General features: G+C 48.4%; 1 protein-coding gene and 1 long non-coding RNA gene across 2 annotated transcripts; one reads left to right on the forward strand and one right to left on the reverse strand.

The window, feature by feature from the left end:
• The first annotated feature begins 202 nt into the window (after positions 1–202).
• Positions 203–5696, forward strand: PIM1 (Pim-1 proto-oncogene, serine/threonine kinase). The gene is made up of 6 exons (XM_001500225.7): positions 203–863; positions 972–1078; positions 1184–1234; positions 1326–1692; positions 3259–3435; positions 4195–5696. Exons 1-6 carry the CDS (start codon positions 782–784, stop codon positions 4350–4352), a joined length of 942 nt encoding a protein of 313 aa, XP_001500275.3. The 5' UTR covers positions 203–781; the 3' UTR covers positions 4353–5696.
• A 7426-nt stretch (positions 5697–13122) lies between these two features.
• LOC138919701 (uncharacterized) lies at positions 13123–14097 on the reverse strand. Its single transcript, XR_011430106.1, has 2 exons — positions 13771–14097; positions 13123–13374 (listed from the first exon to the last, which is right to left on the reverse strand). It is a non-coding gene; the product is annotated as an uncharacterized lncRNA (long non-coding RNA).
• Positions 14098–16151: the final 2054 nt, after the last annotated feature.

Here is a 16151-nt window from a genome sequence, read left to right on the forward strand (position 1 = left end):
CGCCTCCCCGCACGCCCCGCGCCCCTCCCCCTCCATTTTGGCGCCTTTTCCTTCCCGCCACGTCGTGGCGGCGTAGAGACCATTCTGACCGCGGGAGCGGGGCGGGGCGGGGGCGGGGCGCGCCGCGAAATGCAGATCAGTCGGCTTCTGGTTGGCCGGACACGCGCCGGCGGGGGCGGGGCCGGGGCGCGGCCGCCGAGCGCGCGGGGCGGGGGCCGCGGGGAGTCGCCCCGTCCCGCCGCTTCCCCACCCCCTCTCCTCCCTCGGCCGGCCCGGCAGCCCCGCTCCCCGCCTAGGCCTCCCGGAGAGGCCCCGCCCCGTCCCCGCCCGCCCGCGCGCCCCCCCGCCCGCGCGCTCCGCCCCTTTACTCCTGGCCGCTGGGCGAGCCCGGCGTCTGCTGCAGCGGCCGCGGCGGCGGAGGAGGCCCGAGAGGACTTGGCGGCAGCGGCGGCGGTGGCAGGACCAGCAGCAGCAGCAGCAGCAGCAGCAGCTACCAGCCCTGTGTGCCGCGGCGCTGCCGCACGAGCCTCAAGAGCCGCCCACCCCGCCGCCCTCGGCGCTGCCTGACCCCGCCGGCGTGTCCGCCAGCCGCCAGCCCCGGCAGCGCCCCCAGTCGTCCTCCGACTCGCCCTCGGCCTTCCGCGCCAGCCGCAGCCACAGCCGCAACGCCACCCGCAGCCTCAGCCCCAGCCGTCGGCACAGCCACCGGCACAACCCCAGCCCCAGCTCCTGCCACAGCTCCTCCAGACACAGTCTCCGCGCCGACACCCTGGAGGTTGGGATGCTCTTGTCCAAAATCAACTCGCTTGCCCACCTGCGCGCCGCGCCCTGCAACGACCTGCACGCCACCAAGCTGGCGCCCGGTGAGCGCCCCCCCCCAACCCGGGGATGGGGGGAGGCTGGACCCCCCCGGGTGGGAGCTGGGGGCTTGCGGGCCGGCACTGAGTCCCCTGTGTCTCCCCCTTCCCTAGGCAAGGAGAAGGAGCCCCTGGAGTCGCAGTACCAGGTGGGCCCGCTACTGGGCAGCGGCGGCTTTGGCTCAGTCTACTCAGGCATCCGTGTCGCCGACAACTTGCCAGTGAGTGGACGCCCCGCCGTGGGGAGGGCGCGCCGGGCGGGGGGCGCGGGTGTGCCCTGGCCCCGGCGATGGGTCCTAACGGAGACTCTCGGGGGGGCTTCCCAGGTGGCCATCAAGCACGTGGAGAAAGATCGGATTTCCGACTGGGGAGAGCTGGTGAGTGCCCTGGAGGGAGCGACCCCCAGGATGGGTGGGGTGAGGGGCACCCTCGGACTCCCGCCCTAACGCAGCCCCCTCGCCCCTGCAGCCCAATGGCACCCGAGTGCCCATGGAAGTGGTCCTGCTGAAGAAGGTGAGCTCGGGCTTCTCCGGCGTCATTAGGCTCCTGGACTGGTTCGAGAGGCCCGACAGTTTCGTCTTGATCCTGGAGAGGCCTGAGCCGGTGCAAGACCTCTTCGACTTTATCACGGAAAGGGGGGCCCTGCAGGAGGAGCTGGCCCGCAGCTTCTTCTGGCAGGTGCTGGAGGCCGTGCGGCACTGCCACAACTGCGGGGTGCTCCACCGCGACATCAAGGACGAGAACATCCTCATCGACCTCAATCGCGGCGAGCTCAAGCTCATCGACTTCGGGTCGGGGGCGCTGCTCAAGGACACTGTCTACACGGACTTCGATGGTGAGCCAGGCCTGGGAGGGAACTGCCCGGGTGGGAGCTGCCCAGGTGCTCGGCCTGGCCTGGAGGCCTCGGCCAGCTTCCCTCTCCGGCCCTTTGTAAAGGTCATCGGGCCGCCTGGCTCGATGCTAGCAGGGGTGGGGCGAAGGAGAGCTTCCCAGCGTAGTAAAGCCGGGGATTTCAAGCCAGCTGAACCTGTAATGTTTCTGGCATGATTTTATTTTTTAAGTGGAATTCAGTGGGTTCCAAGCTTTCCCGATGAATAAGAGGTTGTGGGCAACCGGCCGTAGCCCAGATTTCTGAAGTCTGACCCAGTTTCCCCGCCAGTAAAAGGATGGGAGCCGGAAAGAGGGAGGAGAGAGCGCGAGAGATGAAAATTGATGCCGGTTTTGTAATTTTTGTTTTGTTTTATGAGGGAGTTAGTTTTCTGTACGGTAGTTTTTAGAGCTGCAATTTTTTTCTTCCCCTTTGATCTAGGGACGGATAAGGAATAGAAACAGTAGTTTCACTAAATAATTCATTTTGTTGATTTTTTTTTTTTTTTTTTGGATGTTGTGGGGTGAAGGAGTTGGGAATGAATGTTGTGAAATAAGATCTCTTGCTGGTTTGAAAATTAGTTGGGTGTCTCCGCAGAGGGGATGAAAACCTATCCTAGGGAGGGGCTTGGAGCGGGTTCTTTGAGAAAAGATGCCGTGGAGAGTCCGAGATCAAAGCAAAGGGGGGGGGGTCCTCATCTGCGCGGCTTAACCCAACGAACGACAGCCTTTCAAAACTTGTGACTGGGGCTTGTGGTTTGTGTTTATTTGCCCTTGGAGGACGCTGGGTTGGGCTGCATTTTTTTGTATTTAACAGTTAATGGCTGGCCGGGTCCTCCCATGTTTTTTTCCTTCGAGTCTTTGCTGCCCCCTAGTGAGCACCGGCGGGATGGTCCCCCACATTTTTTTTTTTTTACAACCCAAAGTTTGTAAACAGGAATCACGTGGTCTGAAACCAGCCCTGCAGCTCTGTCTACCTTTCTAGCGAGGGGAGGAAAGGGTGTGGGTGTCTGCCCCTGTGCTCATAGGCTGCGGAGGAAGGCCTCCCAAAGGGCACCGTGACTTAGGATATTGTGTAAGTGTCCTCGCCTGGATGATATCTGAGATGAGAATCTCGCTCTGGCTTCTGGGCGAGGTTTAACGCAGTTTGAGGATAGTCTGTGGGATACCTCCCTCGATTGTGCAGACATTCATCCCTTCATCCCTTCATCCCATCGCGGGTGGTCCTGCCACATACAGGCCTCAGGCTTTGGGTCTGCGGCCAGCCCTGTTTGTGTCTTGGAGCAGTTTGTAAAGAATTTCAGTTTATGGTCTGGACTGGTGGAGAGGTGGGTAATGCTTGGGGTTGGAGATTTGCCCTAAGCTGCTCATCCACTCCTTTTAGCCCAAGGGGGAAATGGAGTTCACTCAGCTCCTGAGAGAAGGGGTGTGGGTTTTTGCTTTTTTTTTTAAAGAGTTACTCAGCGTCCTGCTCAGTTGCTTTGTTTTATTTTTGCTAAAACCGTGTTTTCCTTTCTGTTCCCCCGGCTCACAGGGACCCGAGTGTATAGTCCTCCAGAGTGGATCCGCTACCATCGATACCACGGCAGGTCGGCGGCTGTCTGGTCTCTGGGGATCCTGCTGTACGACATGGTCTGTGGAGATATTCCTTTTGAGCACGATGAGGAGATCATCAGGGGCCAGGTTTTCTTCAGGCAGAGGGTCTCTTCAGGTGAGTCCTGTGAAGCCCCTTGTTGAGGAGAAGCAGGAATCCCAAGGCTGTTAGTTCTCAGGGGACAGGATTGAGTTCTGGAGAGCTGCACTCTCCAGGAGACATTCCAACCCTTGGCTAAGCAGGATTCTAGGCCAGTGATTAGCACTTGAGAGCTGGCCTCCAGGAATCAAATGTTTGGCATTTGAGGGTTCCTTGGGAGGTCAGAGGAAGAGCATGTGTGAGAATATTAAGAAGAAAAGACCATTTAGTTTCACTGGAACATTTCTAAGTGCCAGCAGAGTGCTGATCCCTCAGCTCTTGGCTGTTCTGCCAGGGAGTGAAGAGGTGAGGGTTCCTCGAGCCTTCTCCTTAGGGCAGACTCTCTAAATATTGTGGTTCAGTGACCTCATTGTGGGTGGTGTTCCGATCTGTAAGTTGTAGGTGAATTGAATCACCTCATCACACTCAGTGATGTCTCGTCAGAGTCCCTTGTCATCATCTTTCTTATTTCTGGTGAGTGGGCGTCATGGGAAAGGCCCCAGCTATTGAAGTTTGAAAACCACAGGTTTAACAGGGGAGCTGTTTTTTAGCTGAAAGCAGACTGCAGGGTCCAGAGGTTAGTTAATACCTTCCCATTAAAGGGTATGAGTTCTAGAAAGTTTGTGGTCTCTGTTGAACCCCAGACTTGTGGGTCCCTGAGAAGCAAATTGAGAAGACCTTTACATTGCGAAAACAAGTTGAGTCATTCATAATCTCTGTCATCTTTGCTTTCTACAGAGTGTCAGCATCTCATTAGATGGTGCTTGGCCCTGAGACCATCAGATCGGCCATCCTTCGAAGAAATCCAAAACCATCCGTGGATGCAAGATGTCCTCCTGCCCCAGGAAACTGCTGAGATCCATCTCCACAGCCTGTCGCCAGGGCCGAGCAAATAGCAGCTTTTCCGGCAGGTCCTCCCCTCCCTGTCAGATGCTCCAGGGAGGAGAGGCTTCTGTTTCCAGTTTCCTGAGTACCAGTGACACTTCTCACCAAGCAGGACAGTGCTTGATACAGGAACAACATTTACAACTCATTCCAGACCCCAGGCCCCTGGAGGCTGCCTCCTGACACGGGGGCGAGACTCCACTCCAGGCGTCCTGGGCCTCGACTCCTCCTGTAGATGCTCTCTCCTTCTCATAGGTGTCCAGCACTGCTGGCCTGTGCAAAATTCCGGGGGTGGGAGGGTGGGGGTGGGTCAGAACCCTGCCATGGAACTGTTCCCTTCATCACGAGTTCTGCTGAATGCCGCGATGGGTCGGGTAGGGGGAAAGCGGGTTGGGGTCGGATAGGACTAGTACCGTTTTAAATCCCTGTCACCTCTTCCGATTCTTCTGAGTGCCTTCTGTGGGGACTCCGGCTGTGCTGGGAGAAATACTTGAACTTGCCTCTTTTACCTGCTGCTTCTCCAAAAATCTGCCTGGGTTTGGTTCCCTGTTTTTCTCTCCTGCCTCCCTCCCCCCTCCTTCATATGAAAGGTGCCATGGAAGAGGCTACAGGGCCAAAACGCTGAGCCACCTGCCCTTTTTCTGCCTCCTTTAGTAAAACTCTGAGCGAACTGGTCTTCCTTTTTGGTTTTTACTTAACTGTTTCCAAGCCAAGACCTCACACACAAAAAAAATGCACAAACAATGCAAATCAACAGAAAAAACTGTAAATGTGTGTACAGTTGGCATGGTAGTGTACAAAAGGATTGTAGTTGATCTAATTTTTTTTTAATTTTTGCCTTTAAGTTATTTTACCTGTTTCTTTTTTTTTTTTTTTTTGAAAGATGCGCATTCTAACCTGGAGGTCAACGTTATGTATTTATTTATTTATTTATTTGGTTCCCTTCCCACTCCAAGCTTCCACGGCTGCTGCCACAGTTTTCTTTTCTCCTTTCCTCCTCTGACTTGGGGACCTTTTGGGGAGGGCTGCGATGCTTGCTCTGTTCGTAGGGTGACGGGACTCGGGCAGGCAGCTGCTGCGGCTCCCTGCCGGCTGCCGGGCCCCTCGCCTCCTCTCCCGGGTGGGGATGGGTTCCGTGGTTGATGGGGGAGGGGTGTTGCTGACTGTGTATATAGGATAGATTTATGAAAAGCAGTTCTGGATGGTGTGCCTTCCGGATCCTCTCTGGGGCTGTGTTTTGAGCAGCATGTAGCCTGCTGGTTTTATCTGAGTGAGATACTTGTACAGGGGAATAAAAGAGATCTTATTTTTTTTTTTATACTTGGCGTTTTTTGAATAAAAACCTTTTGTCTTAACTTACGGTTTCTAAGTGTTGTCCATGCAGAGGCATGCTAATGTACATTTATCAAACACTTGGTAAGTGCCAAAATCTTACCCTAGAAGGAGAAGGGGAACTTTGGGCCGAAATCTGGTTTCCTTCAACGGGACTTCTGGGATAGTCACCTTTCTGAAATGAATGTACGGCCAAAGGGTAGGGGGCCCAGTCTTGGGTGGATAAGATTTGGCCTGAGAGGCCCAACGAAATCCCAACTTCCGTCTCCATACAGTTCTAGAGCTGTGCAGATACAGCACATGGGGCTATTTCCCAGTTGCGCTAGTGACATTTCATGAAATAGCCACTTGTGACTAGGGGCAGTGGTACTATAGAGCACTTCCATCATTGCAGAAAGTTTTATAGGACACGGCTGACCTAGAGATACCAAATATAGCTTTATTGCTAAACTGACAGTAGAAGCTCTTTCCAACTGTCTCTCCCACTAGTAAAACATTTTGAGCATGTACTTGATACATGTTAAGTTTACTGAAAAACTATCACACCTGTATTACTCTCAGTTCCTGACTCAGGTTCCCTTCACCTTTAGTGTGGGTTTAGTTATTAGCTACCAGATGGGTGGGAATGCGTTTTTTGACTTAAAAGTTTTCCTCTCTAATGTCCTTGGCAAAGGGCGTATAATGGGAGTAGGCGAAAAGTTAGCTCTGCCATTTTACTGCCTGTGCTTGGATAATTAGTGTTTTCAGTCCGTGGTTTCTTCGCAGGAATCTGTTTAAGCCTCTTGTCCATTTTGTGCGAGTTTAGTTTAAACTGGGTGGCAGAACCCGTGAGTCCGCTTCGTACATGTGGCCTGAATACATCCTAATGCACTGAAAGCGCACTGGAGGGTGTAGCACTGTCAGTGTGCATGTTGAGTATTGGTAAATGTTGGTTTCTTGTTTCTTTATAAGCCTCAGCAGCAGTTCTACATTCTTCCCTCAGTGCATGCACACACACCCTTTGGACACTGGCCCAGATGCTGTCTTGTCTGGTTGCTTGAGGGTCCAGGACACCAAACCCTTCACCCCTCATTGTCTACCCTGAAGCTTGGACTAGATCCCAAACCTTAGCTCAGCGTGCATGTGGCTGCGGGAGAGGAAGGAAGGATTTCTTGGTTCTGGGGGCTGCTTTTCTGAGTTCCCCTTTTCTCTGTCCGCCCTGCTCTCCCGCTGCCAAACACACAGGAACTCCCAATCTCAGAGTCTGGAGGTTGTGTGCCTCACCCTTTCCAGTAAAGTTGACACTTGAACAATCGAAAGTTACTCCAACTTCTAAGGAAATCTAGCAGAGCCTCACCCTTTCTCCCTTGAAATGAGTTTCTGGCAGTTTCCCCATTCTCTGCTGAGACTGCTAGGGGTGATGGAAGACTGTGTCCCTTTGAAGAAATACATATTGTGCTCCTACGGGTGCAAGATATTAGGGGTTGTATGGGAAGGGTGAACGATCACGTTAGTCTCTTCTCATGGGCAGTTTAAAATCTAGCGGAGAAAGGGAAGTCAGATAACTAGTACAACTGTGCGGCCACAGGAAGAGAGGGGAGCAAGGGTCGGGAGCAGGGACTGGGGCATCAGCCTGGGGCTTTGACTCTACCACCATTACTTACCTGGATGCTTTGGGCAAGTTATCACACCTTCAAGACTGATCTCTAAATAGAGATACTCCTTGATTGGATTATTAAGAAGATTGAATTATGTAAAGGGTGTACAGAAGGCCAGCAAATACTAGCTCCTGGTGTGGGATGCATATGTATGTAGCAAAATACCAAGGAGTACAGGGCAACAAATTCCTAGAGTTGGGATAGCGGTTGTTACCTCTGGGGAGGTCGTGATTTGGGGAGGGGTACCTGCACAGGGGCCCTCAACTCTTTGGGCAATGCTTTATTTCATAAGCTAGATGGTGAAGACTAAGGTGTTTGCATGATTCTTTATAGCTTCTGGTGTGTCTTAAGTATTTCATGATAAGTTTTAAAAGTATTGAACAAATTTGTGTTCATCACACAGGAGGCAGCAGATAGAGTTATTACGGTCCTTAGTTGAGGTGATCTGGGAAGGCTTCAAAGAGGAGGCAGCATTTCCAATGGACTTGGGAGAATGAGCCTCAGTTTGTTTGCCTGTAAAGCAAGGCACTGAACATGCAGACAGAGCAGAGAAATCCAGAGGGGCTAATGATTTCCCCCGTTAGCAGGAATCAGCAAACACCGGCCTGCTGACCAAGTCTGGTGCACCACCTCGGTTTGTAGAGCCTGCGAGCTAAGACTGAGTTTTACATTTTTAAATGGTTGGAAAAAGATCGAATGAAGAAGAACATTTTGCAACACATTAAGATTATATGAAATTCAGTTGTCAGCATTCGTACATAAAGCTCATCCATTTATGAATTGTCTAAGGCTGCTTTTGTGCGACAATGGCAGAGTGGAGTAGTTGTGACAAAGACCTTAGAGCCAGCAAAACCCAAAATATTTACTATCTGGCCCTTGCAGAAAAAGTTTTCTGTCCCTGGGCTAAACCATGGTCTCATTAATTCATCTGCATCTTTCCTCACACTTAGAGATACTAACTAGCCCTCATTCAGTACCTGCTATGTGCCTGGCACTGTTCTGCCTCCTTTGCATGTATTAACTTATTTAATCTTCCAACAACTCTCCATGAGGTAGATGCTGTTATTTGTCCCCATTTTACAGATGGGTAAAACGGAGGTGCAGAGCAGTTAATTACCATGTCAAAGGTCACATACCTAAGCAGTGGCCAGGTCAGAATGTGGACCCAGGCAGTCCATGCTTATTACGACTGTGCTACGCTGCCACCTAATAGATGTTTGTGGATTAGTCATGTCCAGGTTCCTTCAGGGCCCAGGATCTGGAGGTCAGGGCAGTTCTTCCCCCAAAGAGTCGGGTAAGCAGTTCTGTTCTGTGGAAATATTCATTATTGGCTCCTGTGAGCTACCCTTCACTTGGGCCTGGGTGGGGAGAAAGAGTTGGAGGCTATACAGGGAGGAGAAAGGGGGTGGGTGGGGGGTGGTTAGGGGCGGGGCAGGGACTCATTTCTTGTAAATGTTGCTCAGCTCCCCCAACTGCTCTGCTGGTTCTTGGAAACCCTTACCACAAAGGATCTATCGAGAACAGTGTTAAAGCAGATATGGCCTCATCCCCCAGTTCATTTCCTGCCCAGCCTTGCGCTAGTAACCCCGATTGCCAAGAGCAAGGTTGCAGTGACCCCTCAGCATTGCTGTGGGAGGAAGTGCAAAAATAAGCAGAACTAGGGTCAAGCTGAGAGGACAGTCTTTATTTTTATTTATTGTAACAGGACATCCGATGTACAGAATTAGATTAATCATAATCCTTGGCTCATGATGTTTTCTCATCATTGGTCCAAGCATGGCCTGCTGTTATTATTATATGATATTGGGTGGTAAACTCACCACCCAACTCAAGAAGCTGACATTAACAGTGACATCCGTCTATCTACACAATCCTCTGTTAGTCCATTCCTTGCCTCTCCCAGATAGAACCTGCTGTCCTGAATTTTGTGTTTAGCATTCTCTTACATTTCTTAAAAAAAGTTTTTATCTTACAGGCATGTGTTCCTAAATTAGGTAGTGTTTAGTTTTAGTTGTTCTTGAACTTTATAAGAAGAGTATCATGCATGCACATAATGATCTAGAATTTGCTCTTTTCGCTCAACATTATGTTATAAACATTCATGCATGTTGTAGTACACGGTTCATTTTCATTCTAGAATATTCCATTGTATGGACAGGCATTTGGGTTGTGGTCAATGGAGGTCAGTCTTTAGGAGCCCCTGGGTTACGTTGCTTAGAAGGTGTAGCCCTTGCCCAATATGTCAGGGTGAGAGCCAGTGACCATGTAGCCATTCCAGATTTAACCATGGAGCACTAACTATGCATCAGGCACCATACTGTAAACACTGAGAACTCCTTTTTTATGCCTGAGTAGACACAACAAGGCTTTTCTCATCTGCGCCCTTCAGAGTTCAACATGATGCCAGCAAAGAGTCAAGTGTTGCAACAAAGCAAAGATCTCACGTTGCATGGGCTCCTGGTAAGATCTGTGGATCTGGCAGTGACTTTGTGTATATGGTGTGATGATGTGCGTATGTGTGCAAATGTATGTATCTTTGCTGTGTGTGGTGAAGCATGGTTGTATATATACATTTGTGTATGTGTGTGTGTTGGTGTTAATGTAGAATACAGTGGATGTGGGTGTGGGTGTTGTATATGTGTACGTATGTGTGTGCCACTGTGCATACACACTCATTCTTGGAGTTACTACCTGCTTACCCCATCTGGACTAAGGAGTCCTCTTTCTTCCCTCTGTGGCCTGGCTGCCTCCTTTTCCTGCCTCTGCCCTGATTCTGCCCTCTGCCCCACTCACTTCTCTCACCTCTCTTCATCTCTATCTTCTTCCTGATCTCCAACTCAGATCTTGACTCCCACAACCACCCACCCAATTCTCTTCATTCCTCTTCCCAGTCCTTCCTCCAGATGGCCCATCCCAATGTACCTTTGAGATTTCATCTTTATCTGACCTCTTTGCAATCTTCATAAAACTGTTGGCTCCTCTCTCCTTGAAACTTCTCCCCTGATTTCACAACCTCTGGTTTGCCTTCGACTCCTCTGCCACTTAGGCCCAGTTTCCTCTCCCTCTCCTTGCTCTTTGAACTCGGTGTTCTGTCCCTCCCTCACCCCAAGCCCTCCGTGTTGGTCAGGGTCCTGACAGGAAACAGATGGCACACTCAAATTGGGTAATATGAGGAGAGTGTGAAAAAGAACTATTTACAAAGGTGTGGGGCAGGTGTTGGGAAACCACACGGGGCGTGCTGTACCCTGGGGCTGGCAACAGTGGGAGCATTACCTTTCTCAGGGAGCAGGAGCGGGCAGGGACCGGAAGGACAACAGTGTGGAGAAGCCTGCCTAACAAGAGCTATGACCTTTGTTCGAGAGAAGCAGTCTGCCTGTGGTCACCCACATGGAGGGAGCCAGAGAAACCAATACTCTGGCTTCTCTCTCTTCCCATCCTCTGGTCTCCTAGCAGGGCCTCCCATTGGCTGAGCCCAACGGAAAGCCAGAAGGCAGGGAATCTGGTGTGATTCAGTCCGCATAGGTCAGCCTCTGGGAGCCCAGAGCCCTGGAGGGGCAGAGGAAAGACACTCACAGCACAGTGGCTGCAGGATTGCATCTTGTCCCCTAGCTTCACTGGCCATAGTCTCCATCATGACTCCTGTAACTCCAGCACAGATCTCTCTCCTGACCTCCAGGCCTGGGGATCAATAGTCTCCTAGATACCACTGCCCAGGGTCTCACAGGGACCCGGAACGATGTCTCTCCTGTGCCCGGAGGAAAATGACTGATCCCACCCTGCCACAGCTTGCCTCTCGGCTCCACCCATGAAGTTCCCAAGAGACACAGATGCCCACATATTTTTTAAGTGAAAATAGTGTAGTTTTCCTCTGCTTATAAAAATGACACATGCTTTTCTGTAAAAATAATGGTATAAAGTGAATTAAAATTATGTGATGTAATCCTACCATACCAGAGAGAAATACTTTGACCACATCCAGACTTACATATATACACATACATATATGTAATATTTTTATATATACACATGTCATCTATATATCATTTTACAGAACAGAGCTCATAATTTTGGTAACCTGGCTCCCCAACCCCCTACTTAATGATGTGCTATTGAAACATTTCCATTTCAAGAACTATGGATAAACAAAATCATTTTGATAAGGATATAATATGGATGTATATTATTAATTTATGCAATTTCCAATTTTCTACTATTTATACATGAAATATTCTGTTACCAGATAGGGCTTTGGGCAGAGATTAATTATTGCCAATGTGAATATCCATTATCCTTTTCTTCCTTGGTAATGGAACCTCTGATTTTTAGCTTGTCATACGGCCTTCCTTCAGAATAGACTAAATTCCTCAGGTTCCCTTGCAGCTAGCTGTAGACACGTGAGAAAGTTATGCCCAGTGAAATGTAAGTAAAAGTATGGTGGGAGCAGATTCCAGGAAAGTTCGTTAAAAGATGTCTGGGGGCCGGCCCCGTGCCTGAGTGGTTACGTTCGAGCTCTGCTTTGGCAGCCCAGGGTTTCACCGGTTCAGATCCTGGGCTCAGACACGGCACTGCTCATCAGGTCACGCTGAGATGGTGTCCCACATGCCACAACTAGAAGGACCTGCAACTAAAAATATACAACTATGTACCGGGGGCTTTGGGGAGAAAAAGGAAAAATAAAATCTTTAAAAGAAAAAAAAGATGTCTGGTGTTCACCCTTCACCCTTAGAGGAAAGGAGGAGCTGTTTTGAGAGGAGGCTGATGGAGTGCTGAGCCGACAGAAGTGAAAAACTCCCCTAGGCCACCGCATTCAGCCAAGCTCTCATCACTACCTTGTTCTGTGGCAAGCTTTTAATATTTCACCAGAAAAAATACCTTTCCCCTATAAGTTAGTGATTTTTTAAAAATACGTGGCATTGTTAAGTAGACTTTCATTGTATCTTAATCCCACTGTCTGCCCTCTCAAGCCCCTCGTGACACATCTCTCCAGTGTTGTGAAACAAATCAGTTTAAAAAGTGAGATTTGGTTTCAAGCCAATTCTCATTTATTTACATGGATCCATGGGGAAAATTATACAGTAAAATGAATAATCTAAAATGGAAGATAACTTAAAATGTGTATTTGGCTCTGGAATGTGTTCCTTAGTTCAACCCATTTTCATTGATGGAAAAAGGAAGGGAATGAAATGTTTTTTAAACCAGCTTTATTGAGGGCTAATTTACATACACTAAATAGCACACATTTTAAGGGCACGGCTGGATGTGTTTTGACAAATGTACACACCCATGTAACCACCACATCAATCAAGATATAGAACATTTTCCCCACCCCCGAAGCGTCCCTTGGCCCTTTGCAGTCATGGCCCCATCCCACCCCCACCAGCCCCAGGCAATCACTGGTCTACTTTCTGTCACTATAGATTAGTTTTGCCTGTTCTAGAATTTCATCTAAATGGTGTCATACGACATGGGCTCATTTGTGAGAACAGCCATTTATTGGGTGCTTAGCCTGTGACGGACATTTTACACGTGTATAATCATTTCCCTTTTAGAGATGAGAAAACCAAGACTCAGAAATTAAAATAATTTGCTAAGGTCCCATGGCTAGTAAATGGGAGAGTAGAATTCTGATGAACTTTATCTGTCTCCAAGTTTAGGGTCTTTCTCACACACCATACTGTGCTGCCCTGGGTTTTACGAAGTCCCTAAAAGATGAGTATGTTAAGAGCAGACGTCAGGTCAAGGTTTATAACCTCATGATGAGGCGAGAGTCAGGCGCACGGAAGACCTAGAAATCAGACAAGAGACCACATAATAAAATGCCAAAATATATTGTAACCAAGCACCAAAAATATGTTGTCTGCATTGTCCAGAGACAGCTACTGGGAGCCTAAGAGGAGAATGGCGGCTGGAGACGTCAGAGCAGGCTCTTAGTGGGGCAGGGTTATCTGTCGCCCCAGGCGTTTACTTCAGACGAAATCATGAAGCCGGGTTGGGAGAATATGACTCAGAGGGGCCACGTCTCAGGTCTTCTTCCTTCCTGTCCAGGTCAACTCCATGTTGGAATCTGAAGTTTAGAAAATCATAATTTACTAAGGCAAACACAGACTTGGTCCCCAAATCCCAGAGCAGTAGCCCTCGGAGGGCCGCCGGGATGCTTCAAGGAGTTTAAGGATGAGTGAAAAGAAGAACAGACAATTCTCCAGCTTCTAAAGGGGTCGTGTTTCAAAAGTCTGTTTGTGTATCATTTGTTTGAAATTCAACACATCTTCCCAGAGAAACCACATTACAAATGGAGGTTGGGCTCTCAGATCTGCTCTCAAATGCTGAGTTAACGCATGAGGTGGCTGAAATACTATACAACTGCTATGAAAACAAGACTGTGGCAATTCTAGAACTCAGACAAAACAGTGGATTGTGGATTCACAGACGACTTGAGCTGTTGTCTAGACCTGCCTCTTACCTGGCACAGGGATCTGCTCCACCACGTCCCTGTCCATGTGCATCTTGCCTTAGCCAAGTCCATCCTCCTGGAAAGATAGAAAATTCTTCCTTGTTTCAAGGCGAGGTTTGTCATCCGCTACCTTCCCTTCCTTGGTCCTAGCTCCATTCTCTGACGCTCCATGAATCTGATCACTCTTCCATGTGACAAGCCTTCAGAGTTTATGAGTATCCATTTTACTATTTTTTCAACTTTTCTGAATGGTTAAAATTTTTCATAATAAAAAGTTGCAGGAAAGCGGTGAAAAAAAATTCAAGTGTCTGTCACCTCAGTAAGCATTTTTTCTCTGAAATTGGCAAGGACTGAATATAGTAATCAGGAAAAATTATTGGCCTACTTGAAAAAAATGTGACCACAAAGTACCCAGCTAATCAGACATCTGTCGAGGGTGATAAAATGGCAGAAGAGCCGGCCAACTTCAACACTTAGATGACTGGGAGAAGCCTAAGACAAAAGCCTTTTTTCTAGGATGTCGCAGGGAAGATTTGAGACTATGTCAAAGAAGATATAGGGTGTGCCAGGCACGTGGAAGTGGCTACTAAATACTGTCTGTTCTCATTACTCACAGTAGCTGTGTTCTATAAAGTGGCTGCGAACACTGAATTAGTGAATACTGAACTGTTGTTCCTACAGGAAATACAGGGTTAGGTTTCTGTGAGCTGCTGGTCACAAACATTTTATATGTGTTTATGTTTAAAGAGATCTTATTATGTATATATCATTGACTTGTTCCCATTGAACTCATGGCCAACAGCCTTGTAACTCACGCTTGAGAGAAGCTCATCTAACACATGTATTTTCCTTTTTTAAAGCTTTCTTTTTTTTTTTTTTAGATTGGCACCTGAGCTAACATTTGTTCCCAATCTCCTTTTTATTTTTCTTTCTTCTTCTTCTCCCCAAAGCCACCCAGTACATAGTTGTATACTCTAGTTGCAGGCCCCTCTGGTAGTGCCATGTGGGATACCACCTCAGCATGGCCTGATGAGCAGTGTCATGTCTGCGCCCAGGATCCGACCCAGCGAAACCCTGGGCCGCCCAAGTGGAGCACACTAACTTAACCACTTGGCCACGGGGCCAGCCCCACAACACATGTGTTTTCTCCATAAGGCATGTCACAGCCTTCTTCCACTTAGATACACTAGACAGCACTTCAGCTATACTTGGGGGCAATTTTAAACAGTAAAATCGCCAACAAAAAAGCATAAAAATGCAAAAAACATGGCATTAAATATACCAAAAAGGACACTAGTTTACAGTATTCAAGTTGAAAGGAGAAGGCAGAGTGTCACCTCATTCTGCCTTAGCAGGCAACACTGGGCAAGTCACTCATTTGGGTGACTCAAATTTTTCAACGATTTGCACGTCTGTAGTGACAATGAAAGCATTACGGGTGTTGATTTTGGGGTCACAAATAAATTTTAGCGAGAAGGTGAATTCACAAATACAGAATCCGTGAATAATGAAGATTAATTGTATTAGGATATGGATGGCTGGGGTCCCTGGTGATTAAGGAGCTTTTATTTTTTTCTTTGCATTTCCCCTTTCTTTCATATACTTTATTTCTCTGGAGAATTGTGAGGTAGGCAAGGCGGATGGTCTTACCCCTATTTTGTAGATGTTGAGGGTGACAAGACTGTCAAGTGCCAGAGAGAGGGCTAGAGCTAGGACCTTCACCATCTGTTCCAAGACTTGTCTATCACAAGTGGGTTTTAGTTCCAGTTACCACAAAGTGAAATTATTCGAGCTTACCCAATTGCTACTCAATTTTGAAATCTTCATATTTCCAGTCATCTAGATACTCAGTTAAGGAAGTCATTTTTTAATGCAATTATTTATATCAGTATGAATGCATGGATATTTATTTTATTCTCTGGGTTACAAAATCCAATACTGTTGGTACTTAGTTTTTTGCTCACACTGTTCCAGCTTCGGCCGTTAGGAGCACTTTCAAGTTGGTTCCTGTTTTTCCCACGAGCTCTTCATCTTTTTCTGAGCACTTTCCTACTTCCCGCCGCGAAAAGATGCTCCAGGCTCACCCCGTGTATTCCCTCCCCAGCCCAGAATCAACCACTTCTCCAAGGAACCTTCGTTTCTTTCATTGATGTATAGTATTTAAAACCAAATCTGGGTTCTAGATGTGCTCAATTGCTCCTGGCGTGTCATTGTTTCTATGCCCTCTCAGGGGTCAGAGCTAGGAAATATGTGTATATACATCGATCTAAGCATAAACACAGTTCTATACTTTCTTCGGTATCTATTTATGATACCAGTTAAGGAGCTTTTACGAAGGTCGTTCCTATGTCTGTACAACCTAGTATGTAGTAGGTTTACGATAAATATGT

The sequence above is a fragment of the Equus caballus genome, chromosome 20, assembly GCF_041296265.1.
Source record: "Equus caballus isolate H_3958 breed thoroughbred chromosome 20, TB-T2T, whole genome shotgun sequence".
NCBI lineage: Eukaryota > Metazoa > Chordata > Mammalia > Perissodactyla > Equidae > Equus > Equus caballus.

Bases quoted from the DNA above. Each gene is read 5' to 3' on its own strand.
- PIM1 (XM_001500225.7), top strand. From the start codon at position 782: ATGCTCTTGTCCAAAATCAACTCGCTTGCCCACCTGCGCGCCGCGCCC. The intron at 864-971 runs GTGAGCGCCCCC...CCCCTTCCCTAG, and splicing joins CGCCACCAAGCTGGCGCCCG to GCAAGGAGAAGGAGCCCCTG. The intron at 1,079-1,183 runs GTGAGTGGACGC...GGGGCTTCCCAG, and splicing joins GTGTCGCCGACAACTTGCCA to GTGGCCATCAAGCACGTGGA.